General features: G+C 38.4%; 1 protein-coding gene across 1 annotated transcript in view; it reads right to left on the reverse strand.

Moving 5' to 3' along the window:
• The window catches only part of whrna (whirlin a), a 138,635-nt gene that overhangs the window by 65,545 nt on the left and 60,342 nt on the right, over nt 1–12,748 (reverse strand). The window contains exon 2 of the mRNA XM_053479239.1: nt 8,842–9,060. Coding sequence (XP_053335214.1) covers nt 8,842–9,060 — 219 coding nt within the window. The remainder of the gene's footprint in view (nt 1–8,841; nt 9,061–12,748) is intronic.

Below are 12,748 nucleotides of genomic sequence, written 5' to 3' on the forward strand. Positions count from 1 at the left end.
CATAAAGGCACCAGAACCCCCAAGTACACTACAGCCAACCACACACTGGTCCAGCAGGCAAACAGCCTCAGACCACAAACCAGGACTCCAAAAACAAATTTTGGAGAAATTTTCAAAACCAATCTGAGCAAGCACCTATTTATGCACAAGAAAAACAAGTCTGATCAACGCTGCCAACGTCCTGATGCCAGACGCCACAACACACCCCAGAACCGTCCCAGTGGCACAACGCAAGCCCAAAACCTAGGTGGTTTTAATGTTATGTTGGATTGGTTTATCATACACCAATTTATTTGTAAAAAAAAATAAAAAAATAAATTATGTTTTGTTTGCTAGCTGTTAACACTCTAAATGATTCATTATTTTTACAGCTCAAAATGCTTCACCGGCCATATTTAAAACCAGGTTTTAAGAAACAATGATGGCTTAGTGAACAAAAACAAAAAGTCACCTGCTATTAGCCACCAAGGATTTGCAACTTTCCACCTATTAATATTCATCAGGGACTTGATGACTATTTGAAGTTACTTTAATTATTATTATTATTATTTTACTTTAAATCACATCATCTTGCTTTAATTTAACATTCATTTGTACCATACAGTATGTATCATCTGTATGTGAGATATAGCATATGTGTACAGTGCGTAATAAACCATTTTGTTGCTGTTGCTGTCCATGTTAAGTGAATAAATGTTCAATAAAATCTTCGCCAATATGCAAAACAAACTCTTGGCTTACACTCGACCTGCAGTCGAGAGCCCTAATACTACAGTTATTACTAAAGCACTTTCCAAAAAGTCCTTCAATTCAGTTAGTCAACATTCAGAATACAAAATAACTCACTGGGTAGATAGATCAGACAAAATCTGCCATTAATAGGACAAGTGTAAAATGTATTCATAGAATGATTCTCCATATTCATTTGAATGTAGGAACACTTTCCTTGAAAAACAATGACTCCTATAAATAGTGACAGCCAAACATTTACATGCTTATCCAGTCTCACAATGTCTACTCTCAAACAGGCTTGTTTCCCCTTACACAGCTGCATTAGTATTGAAGTACCTACAGTATGTAGTGAAGAATTAATAGCAGTGATGCATTAATCAAGGCTTAGACACAGAATGAAATTAAGGATTAATCAGCAGTGTCTTGGGTAAGGATCAGTATTACAGTATGTCCATCCAGTTCAGCTGATTTAAATGGTTAAGCCCTTCTCATTTAATAGGGATAAAAATATTTTTAAAAAAACACACACACATCAACATAAGATTTAATTTTGGTAGATTATGTTTTTGCCAACAAATGTCCAAACATATTTTTCTGATTTGTTACCAAGCTTTAAACCTTTTGGTATAAGGACTCGAGACATGGCATGAAGGAAGTACTTCTTAAAGGGGACCTATTATGCAAAAGTCACTTTTTGCTCATTTTTAGATATTCAGATGGAAATCCAGAGTGCATGCACACACACACAGACAAAAAAAAATGTAAGAAAAAAAAGAATTCCCTGCTTTTTGTTCGTTTTTTTAGGGTTGAAATTCTTCCTTTCTCCAAGGTAAGATACTGTATGCCTTAAACTAAGCCAATCAGCTTTTTATCCATTTATGAAGAAAAAAACAATAACTGGGGGGGAAAAAATGCTCGTTGCTCAGCCCCGCCCGGCTCTGCCGAGATTTTTATATCTGAACTCGTAAACGACAAAATGGTGCTAAAGATAAGATAAATCTATATTAATCCTGAGTGAAATTGCAGTTCTGCAGCAGCACAAAATAACAGGCACAAACAAAGGTGAAGCTAAAAGTAGTTATTCACAACTACTTACGCAAGCACGTGTACTGGGGGTAGTATGTCTTGAGAAGACATTTGTGCAAGAAATTGTGCACACTGTGTGAGCTGAAAGAATAAACATATACACAGTGGCAATTTCACTCCGTCTCCGCAATAAGAAGGTTGACAATACTCCGGCCCTGCAGGGACTCATTAAAGAAGGCAAGCCACTTCAGATTCTCTTTTTTTGGAGGCAAACAAAGGACACAAATCGCTTTTTACCCTTGTCCTCCAAGGAAATCAAAACACAGTGTTGCTCTTTTAAAGTTACTGCCCTGCTTCTTTAGCAAGTAATAAGCATTTAATAATTGTGTTGAAAAGTCTACATGTACCGTGGATTTGATGGGAAACCTTCATAATTCAGGTTTATAACGGCATTAGGTAACTTACAGTCCCTGCCATAAAACAAGGCAACGCAAACTAGTCCGCTGCTTACATTAGCTTCATATTGTGAACAGTTTCTGCTAAAACTATGGTTTTAAAGGATTTTTATCAGCACAGAGGTGCTAATGTGCATACTCATGAAAGCTTTGAATGTGGTACCGTGAATGTGTTTCTGCTGTGGATGGAAATAGGAAAGCACATTTCTCTAGTGTATACAGTAGCTCGTCAGTAGCAGAGCATGACCAGGATGTAACAGGGCGTGGTTTGGTAGCTGAAATCCTGCATTTCATGAAAAATAAATGATCAGAGAGGTACTTAATTTGGAGCATTACCAGGCACACTTCGGGAAGCTCTAATACCCATGTTAACTTGTGAAACAATATGTCTAGCATGTACCTAATAATTTGTCCAAGTTTCATTATCCAGCTGTTGGTTACACTCTTATCTAGTATCATGGTCAGCCCACAGAGGGTGTACCCATAATATTTACCCTGAAAGTCATGTTTTAAGCAATATTATTTCAGACCTGTGTTATGACAGAGAGACATGGCTGAGCGGTCTATGGTGCTCCTTTTAGGGTTTGAATCTCACTTTTCTGGCTCTCATGAAGCACATTGCCAGAAAGCAAGAGCAAAACTCACCTCTGCTGCAGAGGAGAAGTTCATTTAGAGTTACCAGCCTCAAAAATGACCAATTAATACCACCTCAGATTAAATCCGTTATAAAACCTTTATTGAACATAAGACACATCTCAATATCAACTGGTGTTTTTGACTGATAGTGTGTGAAAATAAATTATTAGAAATTAATTAATAATTCCCTGTGTGATGTAACACAGGGACAAATAATTGATTCTCAATCTTAATCAAATATATAGAGAAATACATTCATAATAATATAATATAATACCTGCTCATTGATGCGGTTATGCAGTCAGCCAATTATGTGGCAGCAGCACAATGCATAAATTGCAAGCAATTACATGTTAAGAGCTTCAGGTAATGTTCACATTAACATTCGTGTAGTGAATCTCAAAGTGATTTCAACGATTTGGTTTTGATCTCAGGTTGAACTGCTTCGAGTGTTTCAGAAATCACCTACAACTTTCTCTGGGGTTCTTCAGAGTGGTGCAAAAAAACGTAAAAATCCCACTTACAAGGGTAACAAGAGGAGGATGGCCAGACCGCGTTTGAGCTGCCAGAAAAAAAGCATCTCAGATTGCACATAACTTTGAGGCAGAAGACTATATTGCGTTCTGCTTCCATAAGACATGAACAGGAATGTGAGAATACACCGGGCACAGGCTCACAGAGACTGGAATATTCAAAAATCGTCTGTTTTAATTAGCAGAGTAGTCATATGCACAATATAATTTTAAAATAGATAGGGTTTATTTCATTGGTTAGAGACAATACTTCTCTCAGGCACTAGATTTTACAACGTCATGTAAAGTATCATAATAAAAATAGGACCGCCATGTTCCTAAATTTAGCTATAAGCGTAGATGACTGCTTAGTAAAGTATTATACAATGTACTGTATGATGTATAGCAGCAAGGTGGCTTTGTGGTTAGCACTGTCACCTTGCAACTCCAGGGTCCAGGTTCGATGCCCGCGACTATGTGCATTTGCATGTCCTCATGCTTGGTTGGTTTTCTCAGTGTACTCCAGTTTCCTTCCACAGTCCGAAGACATGCAAATTAGGTTACTTGGCGTTCCCAAATTGCCTGTAGTGTGTAAATTGTGCAAGTGTGTATATGTGTGCCCTGGAATCAATTGGCACCCTGTCTAGGGTGTCCCCCCCCCCTCCTTGTGCCCCACGTTTCATGGGACAGGCTCCAGGCTCCAGGCCCCCTGTGACCCCGTATACAGAATCAAGCGGAATAGATGATAACGAGATCACCCTATCATCTGAAGTTCACAATATCGAATCCTGGGTGATGCTGTAGCCTCTCGTACTGGGGTAGCCTAGAGAGATCTGATTGGATGAGCTCACTCAGGGGGGACGGATTGGTGGCATTCTAGTGCTCTCACATCAATCATGATGTTAGCTAATCATCGACGTCAACGGGTTCACACAAGCGGAAGGAATGGATACCGCTATCCTCTCCCACTCCCAGTCTAAAAATATGCTGAATGCCATCATGTGTCTGGCCTTCGCCCTCCCTGGTTGGAGGTTGTAGACTTGATGGTAAAACTGCAATAATAAGGTGCAGGAACTGACTACGGGTAATTTTGGGGGAGAAAATGCAAAAAAGAAAAGAAAAAAAAAAGAAAAACAGCAAGACTGAGCATAAAAAGCATCCACATTACAATTTTCTGACCTTGATTGACCTTAATGAATGCAAGGCATTAATTTTAAATTCTTGAACGCCAGTGCTTGCTGTGATAACTTGCTTCTTGGGTGATTCATTATTTTTTTTTTCTCCTATGAAACACCAGTGTAACTATACAAGCTACTGTACAATACGTCCCTCAAAATCTCAGTGCAACACAGAAACCAGTAAACAGCATCAACCAAAATTAATAAATAAATAAATAAATAAATAAAGGCACCAGAATTTCTGACCTGTAACGCTTACCACCAAGTTCCCTCAGACTGCTTCACAAGGCCACCCTCCACTAGCACAGCACTAAAGGTTAGCGCTGGTCATCCCTGAAAGGTCAGTTCACTGCATTGGCAGCATTGTGTGCTGTTGTTGTTGTTTTTTTATTTTCTTTTTTTTTTAATAATGCCGCACATTTAGTTTTATTTTTTTTTAAATGCCCCCGCTGTGTTGAGCTAAATGCATTTGAACTTTAAAAATGGCTCTTCTTATATAGTGGAACTTAGTGCAGACTGGGTATTTCTCACAATTACCTTTTATATCTCTCTACAAACAGAATTATAAATCAGCGTGGGCAAAGAGATAGAGTGCTGGAAATAGAGAGCTTCGACTGACTCTTTCCTCTAGTCTTAGCCACCCATAGTCTTGGAGGCGGTTTGGGCAATTGGAGAGATTTACAGCCTCATGAGCAAATCATAAAACTTTGTGTAAAGTAATATTTTGCAAATTCTGGCACTATAATGGAGGGTGAGGCAAAGTAGCTTGCTGCAAATAAAGTACAAAAAAAAAGTCAGATTTAAAAGTTAGATAAGTAAACAGAGTTATTCTCCACTGAAAGCTATTCCTCGCGGTAAGATCCTAGGCTTTTCAGTGACCACGGATGTCCATGCATTGCATCACAGTACTGCAAGAGTCCTGCTTTATGTCGAGCACGTGAGATAAGGCTTGTAAGATATTGGTTTTCTCCATCCTGTTTCAATAAATGATGAAGCAAGAATTTCCATCTTTTTAGGCTTATAGAGTGTTTGTGAGAATTGAGTAATATTACCAGATGTGCAGTTGGAAACTGGAAAATTGACGAGATTAAGCATGAATACACAATAAATTACAGTACATCTTTAATAAAAAATCCTTTGGTTGTTTAGAGTCCATATTTGCTGACATTCTCTCAGTTCTGATACTCAACATGTTTGTTTAAACCCATCTGCAGTTTTTATCATCACCAACGGTAAATTGATTATACGTCTATCCACTGCTGTCTTCATACCCAGAGGCACCACTCAACCTTCTCACCTGGAGACTTCCCTGACTTGCACTTCTTTTCCCATTTTTTGCTACTATATGAAAGACAGGTCAGTCTAAATGAAAGACAGTTGTCCCAGTGTCTTTGTTCTCGTCTGCCCCGCTAAACGCATTACATTGGTGTGGAATATGAGCAGCCTCCAGACGGCCCACTCTCTTTTCAGGGTAAGGTTTTGGGTGGGGTGCTGTGATGGTGTGTCTAGAGCCACCGCCTCTTACTGTCTGCCACCCTCGCACTCAAGCAAGCATAGAAAACCACAATGTGTGTTCAGCACCATGGTCAGCTCCACCTCGTGGACAGAAGGGGTGGGGCACCTTAAATCCCCTGAACTCAGCACCTAACACCCGGGTGTCAATCATACTGTGTTAAAAGACCAGCCGACACCAGACTGGCGTGTAGGAAGTTTTGGGAGCAAGACTCACTTCTATGCACTTTCTCCTATAGATTCAGGAAATTCTTTCACCCAAGACAAACTGCCAGGAAGGGTTCCGCGCCCCTGCCACACCGCCTCCTCGGCTTTCTCACTCTCTGCCTCCTCCAGCCTAGCCTAGCCTTCACCCAGCTTGGCCTGTTGGCTTTTGCAGACTAAAAAATTATTTTGTGCATGTCACAAGGGTGTTAATATGCACAAATGCCAAAAAGTTTTGTCAAAAATGTTTTTGAGTTTTATAAGTGTGAAGTTTGTGCGATTTCTCAGTAAACTATAACTACATCACACAAGTTTGTTACAATGCTTAATTCAGCCTGAATTTGTGTTTGTGGATATTCAAGCGTGCAATTTTATAAAAACATAGCAAATTCATGCTTTGGTTTTGAAGTGAGTGAAACAGAATTTAGTGGCCGGAAATTAGATTTTTAGTGTTGAGCTTTGTTTCACACAAAACATTTTGAAATTACAAACACTGTTAAAGATCATGCAAAACCTCATACAGTAATTCTGTGCATAAGCATTACAGAAACCCTATCATAGTACAGGTACAAACCATATGACGCCTGTTTGGGCATCAATCGCCCAGGTCCATGAGTCGTCCCATAAGGTTTATAACATTACAGTGATACCTGACGGAACAACATGCAGCAAATGCAACAGCTTCACGCACACATCTCATATCTTCTTCTCATATCTGTTGTACACAAATCGCTGGTGCACATTTAATCTGATGTAGCATTACATCTCTGCTTCACTACAGTGCTTACACTACAGTATCCCACGTAAATTTGTTCGGTATATAACATGGTGTTCGAACGACACACAAATCCCATAATGTCCTATTTCACAGAACTTATCACGGACATTAAGCGAAACATACCTGTAGGTCGTTTTCTGAAGTGAATATGATGGCAGTAACAGAGTGTAAAAACATCGATTTCATCGTTTCAAAATTCTGAGACATCTGGACACCTGAATCTGGACACATTCGAGCCAATCACGGCAGCAGTTATCTTCGCTTCACTGATCATGTGTCAAATCTTTTGCTTGAAAATTTGGTAACTCTGTGTCAATAATCACATGACTCCATTTGACCAATCAGCCGCAATAACAATAACCACATGTAGTCAAATCTTCAGCCGTGGTAGACAGCGAAGGAAACATATTGTGGTTTAGCATTGTATTTAATGTTGCAATGCTAACATATACTGTACGTATAATAATCAAATAAGCAAAAGGCTAAAATATATAAGTTACTTACATTTGTTCTGCTGGACAGTTTATGGTAAAGTGAGACCTTGTTATTTTCGATCTGCTGAGCCATTTGGAGGGAAACTGAATTTACAGTATATGTTACACTGGAAATAGTTTACACCGTTTAAACATACATATGTTACCTACAGTAGGTATCTGTTTCAAAAGCTTTATGTTGTGAAAAAATAAATTTTGTAAAGATATTTAGTATTATTTATTTATTTTATTCTATTTTTTATTATTTGGAATTTTTACATTATTTTATCATTTTGCTACTCTACAATGTTGCGAGATTCATCTAGTGTTTTATATCAATGAGAAAATGAAGACTGTTCCTCGGCATATTTATTAGCAATATCTAATACTACCACAGGCAGCTCTGGGAATATAACAGAGTCAAAGGTAATGAATATTATGGCACTAAAATATTGTTAAAATACTAATTTAGTTTTACATCCTGATCAGAATATCAGTTTGTTCAGTATATAAATTTTATTATTATTACTACAATAATAATATTGTATTCTGATCCGGATGTAAAACTAAATTAATAATAAACCATATTAATCTAAAGCTGTAACTCTTTTTTAAAACATTTTTTTTTTCATTATTCATAACAGCAGGATAAGCAGCTGATTGCTAAAACCCAGTGTAAGCTCTAGCATTACAGTACATTGCTCCAGCAGTCAGCTGCTTTGTAGTTCACACATATTTATGACATGTGTGAGAATGAAATAATCTCTTGACTCATTCTGGACACGAAATCAAGGAGATTTTTTTTTTTGATTACTGTGCAGCACAGAGAGCTTATCTGAGTGGAGCTGCTGCCAGAGAACTCAAGTGAATAAACCCATTTATTTTATGTCTTGCACGGAGTGTTCGCTGTTAGTCACTGCTCATTATCACAGAGCTCAGTGCCCAGATTGCTGTTCGATACAGTGGACAGAGCGGGACTTGAAGGGAAGTGAACGTCCCAGCCGCTCTCAGACGTCAGGGAAATTATGATCGGCGCTTAGCGATGTCGAGTACTGTTATACCAAGATTACAGCAACGACTTCCTTCAACTGAGGGAATAAATCCATGCTTGATTTTCAGCTCATCTTCTAGGCAGCTAACGGACACATCATATCTACAGAATTGCGAGGGTCATGCTGTAGCCTGAATATATTAAATATAAAGTATATAGGCTATACAGTAATGATGGAAACAAACTTTATTTATTATGTTTCCTTTTGTCATTTGTACGTAAATCACCTATGCAGGCTGAACCCCATTACATTCAGACGCTGAGATTTTAACTCCCTGCCTCACCTTCTTCTCGTCTCCGTCCTGCAGCAGCTGCATGTGGCTGCGCTGTTGGCCGGCGTTTCTGTTCAGGGTAGCGCTGCGGTGCTCCAGCAGGTCGGGAGGAGGAGACACGCTGCGGCCCTGTGGGTCCACCCACGTGTACACGTGATTTGTGACATAACCACCTGGGATGCGGCCCATGGAGCGCACTGACATGCACAGCTTCTTACTGCCTTTCAGCACCTGTAAAGGGAAAAAGTTTAAAAAATACAGGGTCAGTGTGAGGGGGGGATGTTCTTGAATCTTCTTGTAACTAATAAAAATAATATTAACAATAAAAAAAATCAAGAAAGCCATAAGAATCTTTTCTACCATGAATGTACTATGGGGGTAATATTTATATAGAGATCCTCTGCAGTGCCATTGTACCTGTTATAACACAATGCTTTGGTCGGAGTAATCATCAAGAGCCAAAACATACAAAGGAGCATTAACATGCTTATTGAGGTACTTATACTGTACTTGTTTATTCAAAAGTGTGTAAGGTATCAAGATACATGCTCTGTTTACCTGTTTACAGTTCAAAGTGAAGAGATTGTAAGGAGAATGAGAGGGGGTGAGGGTAAATGCCGCGATGCGGAGTAACAGTATTTGGGCAAACGAATAATGATAAATAACACAGCTCCATATATAACTCAGCAGCCCAAGACTGGATTACAGATTCCAATGCATTAGCGCCACTTGTACCCCCTCCACACACACACACACACACACACACACACACTGTAAATTATCTCAGTTTTGGACTGAGTGTATAGATACACTTTGAGTAAGTTTAAAAGTTATAAATCCCCAGAAGCTCTTAAAGAGTTTTGCAGTGGCTGGGTGCAAGATGTGCTCGTTCATAAGCCAGAAAACTTAGAGAGCACAGTCAGAGCTGCACAGGTAAAGCACACTCCTTTATCGTTCCTTACAGTTACTAAAAAAAAACTAAGTAAAAACCTTACAAAAGAAATGTCAAAAACAAAATCAACTATGTGATTATTTTAGAGGGTTTAATCAGTTACTGTATTCGTATCCTCTTATAGGAAAACATGAACCGTTGTCCTTTTTTCTCCCTGCACGATGAAGTGATCCAGTATAAAAGCAGTAGCATTGATCTACCGACATGGTGAAGTTGTAGAAGGGCAGAGTGTTGCTCACGACATGGTGCGAAAACACAATATTACCCAAAATTCAACATGCCGTGAAATCAACTTTGCCTTCTTTGTACGGAAAGTCTTATGATGACTGTTACGATGCATTAATCAAATATGGCAGCACCGCACATACTGTAGTAATCGCCCAAGTTTATGCACAGGACCGGTCAAAAGTTTGAACACAAGTTTGGATTTATTTTCTACATTCTAGAACAATACTGGATTTTTTTTTTTAAACCATGGAATAAGGCATATAGAATTATATAGTGTTAAAATAAAATCTTTGTTAATGACATTCTTGCATTTATTTTTATGTCACAATCCATTGTAAACAATAAAAACAATAATGGTTGACAACATACAGAGTATTTTCACTTTTTCAATTTTTTTACATTTACGGCATTTGGAAGACGGCTCTATCAATAGTTACTTACGTAAGTGCTTTTAAGTTTTCATTAAAAACTATACTCTTACACTGGTTTACACTAGTAAACACAATAATGTTTTTATTTTTTATCTTTGTTCAATTTATGACATAAAAGGTAACTATGCATTAATGTATGCTGAATATATTGTGCTTTTTTTTTCATTTTCAAGAGAGACTGTGTTAACACCTTTTCAATTAAAATATCACCAAAATCTGGTATTGATCAAGGGATGCCTAAACTTTTGCATGTCAACTTCATACAAGAGGATTAGTAATTCAGTCTAATTACACTTTACACAAAATTCACATGTAAATCAATCACTGTCTCCTGATTGAGTTCCTAATAAACGCTTCCTATATTTATTAAAAACAAAACAAAAAAAAAACTGGTGAAATCCATTCGCTAGATTTGTTTGCCACTTCCTGTCCCCATGCGTATCGTTCTCCCCCTAAGCCCACACACGGCTCCGGTCTCTCAGGCAGGCAGGTGGAATGAGAAGTACTGAGATGAACTCAAAGCTCCTCTCTGCTGCGGCTCATTGACCTCTAAGAGCCTGCGATGCCTGCTATAAACTCTGCAGATCAAACATAGTCCCCAGTCCCACTGTCTGACACCATAAGTCCTATAGAGTGCGAAATGATTCTGTAAAAACACACACACACACACACACACACACACACACACAATTTGTATAGCGCTTTTAACAATTGTTATTGTTGCAAAGCAGCTTTACACAATCCAAAGAAATTAGGGAAGTTTGTATGAAATGTGAAACGTGATTGTCCCTGATAAGCAGACCGAGGGCGATGGAGACAGTGGCAAGGAAAAACTCCCTAAGATGGCAGTAGAAAGAAACCTTTAGAGGAACCAGAGTCAAAAGGGAACCCATCCTCATTTTACCTCGTTACCTCATCAGTAATGCATCTAATAATGCAAGTACGGGTCAGGAGCTTCATTTAATGTTGTCTTCAGTCACCAGAACAGGGGAAACGCGGTCAGACTGTCTTTACAATTCCATGGTTGATTGACCATTCAAACAGGCACACACACAAATCAAGGTTCACTCCTGTCAGGCAGAAATAAGGATATGAATATGAGACTGTCTGTCTGTCTGTCTGTCTGTCTGTCTATCTATCTATCTATCTATCTATCAGTGTGTCTGTGTGTTTAAGGTTGTGTAATAATGATGATAGTAACACTTTATACTGTATAATGAACAAGCGGTTGTTATAGACATGAGTAATGTGTTAAGAGAAGGACAGTAAGTAAGACAGCAGGAAATAATCCCACACTCCCAGTCCTTAAACTGCTCTAAGATACAATGAAACATCTAATATTTACCTTCAGTATTATCTGCCTTAAAAAAAAAAGACACTATTTGAAATATTCTACAGTATACACACACACACACACACACACTTGGCCTGCCTGCAGCAGCAACACAGCTTGTTTTCATGCAGCTAATATAGCAGGAAAATGAAAGAAGGAAGTGAAAAGGGGAAAAAAGAGACAGATTTCCTGGGAGAATGAGAAAAATGGTATGAATGGCCCTGAAGTGAGTAATGATAAATAAAATGCAGCATGGCAGCGATGATCTAAATGTGCCGTCTGTCTAAAGTGCTGATGGGAACGTTTCTCGACTGTGTGTCAAAGGAAAAAATAAAATAAAATAAAATACAGCATATGGAATAGAAGAAGAATCTATACAACACTGTCACCATTACAGGAGAAGGGTATGGAAAGAAATACAATAGGAATGACAAAAGGCATGCGCATTCACACACACACGTACGGGAGTGCACACACACACACACACACACACACACAGAGTCACTTCTCATTGTTTATTTACTGCTGTGTCTAATAAAGCTGTGTGTCTGTGTGTGGGGTTGGAAATTTATTATTATATTATATTATATTATATTATATTATATTATATTTATGGACCAATAATAAAAGGAATGTGATTTTTATTAATGATGTGCATTTTATATCATAATGTGGACAAAATATTCACAGAAGGATAGAAATCATGAACGATTTGTACTTTTTGAAAAAGTCTTTAACTTTGATTCAAAATAGAGTCAAAGAAAGAGACAAAACAGGAAGTCAAAAAGGAGAGTCAAAACAAGGAGTTAAAGGCAGAGTCAAAACGGGGAGTCAAAGGGAGAGTCAAAACAGGGAGTCAAAGGGAGAGTCAAAACAGGGAGTCAAAGACAGAGTTAAAACAAGGAGTCAAAGGGAGAGTCAAAACAGGGAGTCAAAGGGAGAGTCAAAACAGGGAGTTAAAGGCAAAGTCAAAAC

The sequence above is a fragment of the Clarias gariepinus genome, chromosome 19 (assembly GCF_024256425.1).
Source record: "Clarias gariepinus isolate MV-2021 ecotype Netherlands chromosome 19, CGAR_prim_01v2, whole genome shotgun sequence".
In the NCBI taxonomy this organism is placed as follows: Eukaryota; Metazoa; Chordata; class Actinopteri; order Siluriformes; family Clariidae; genus Clarias; species Clarias gariepinus.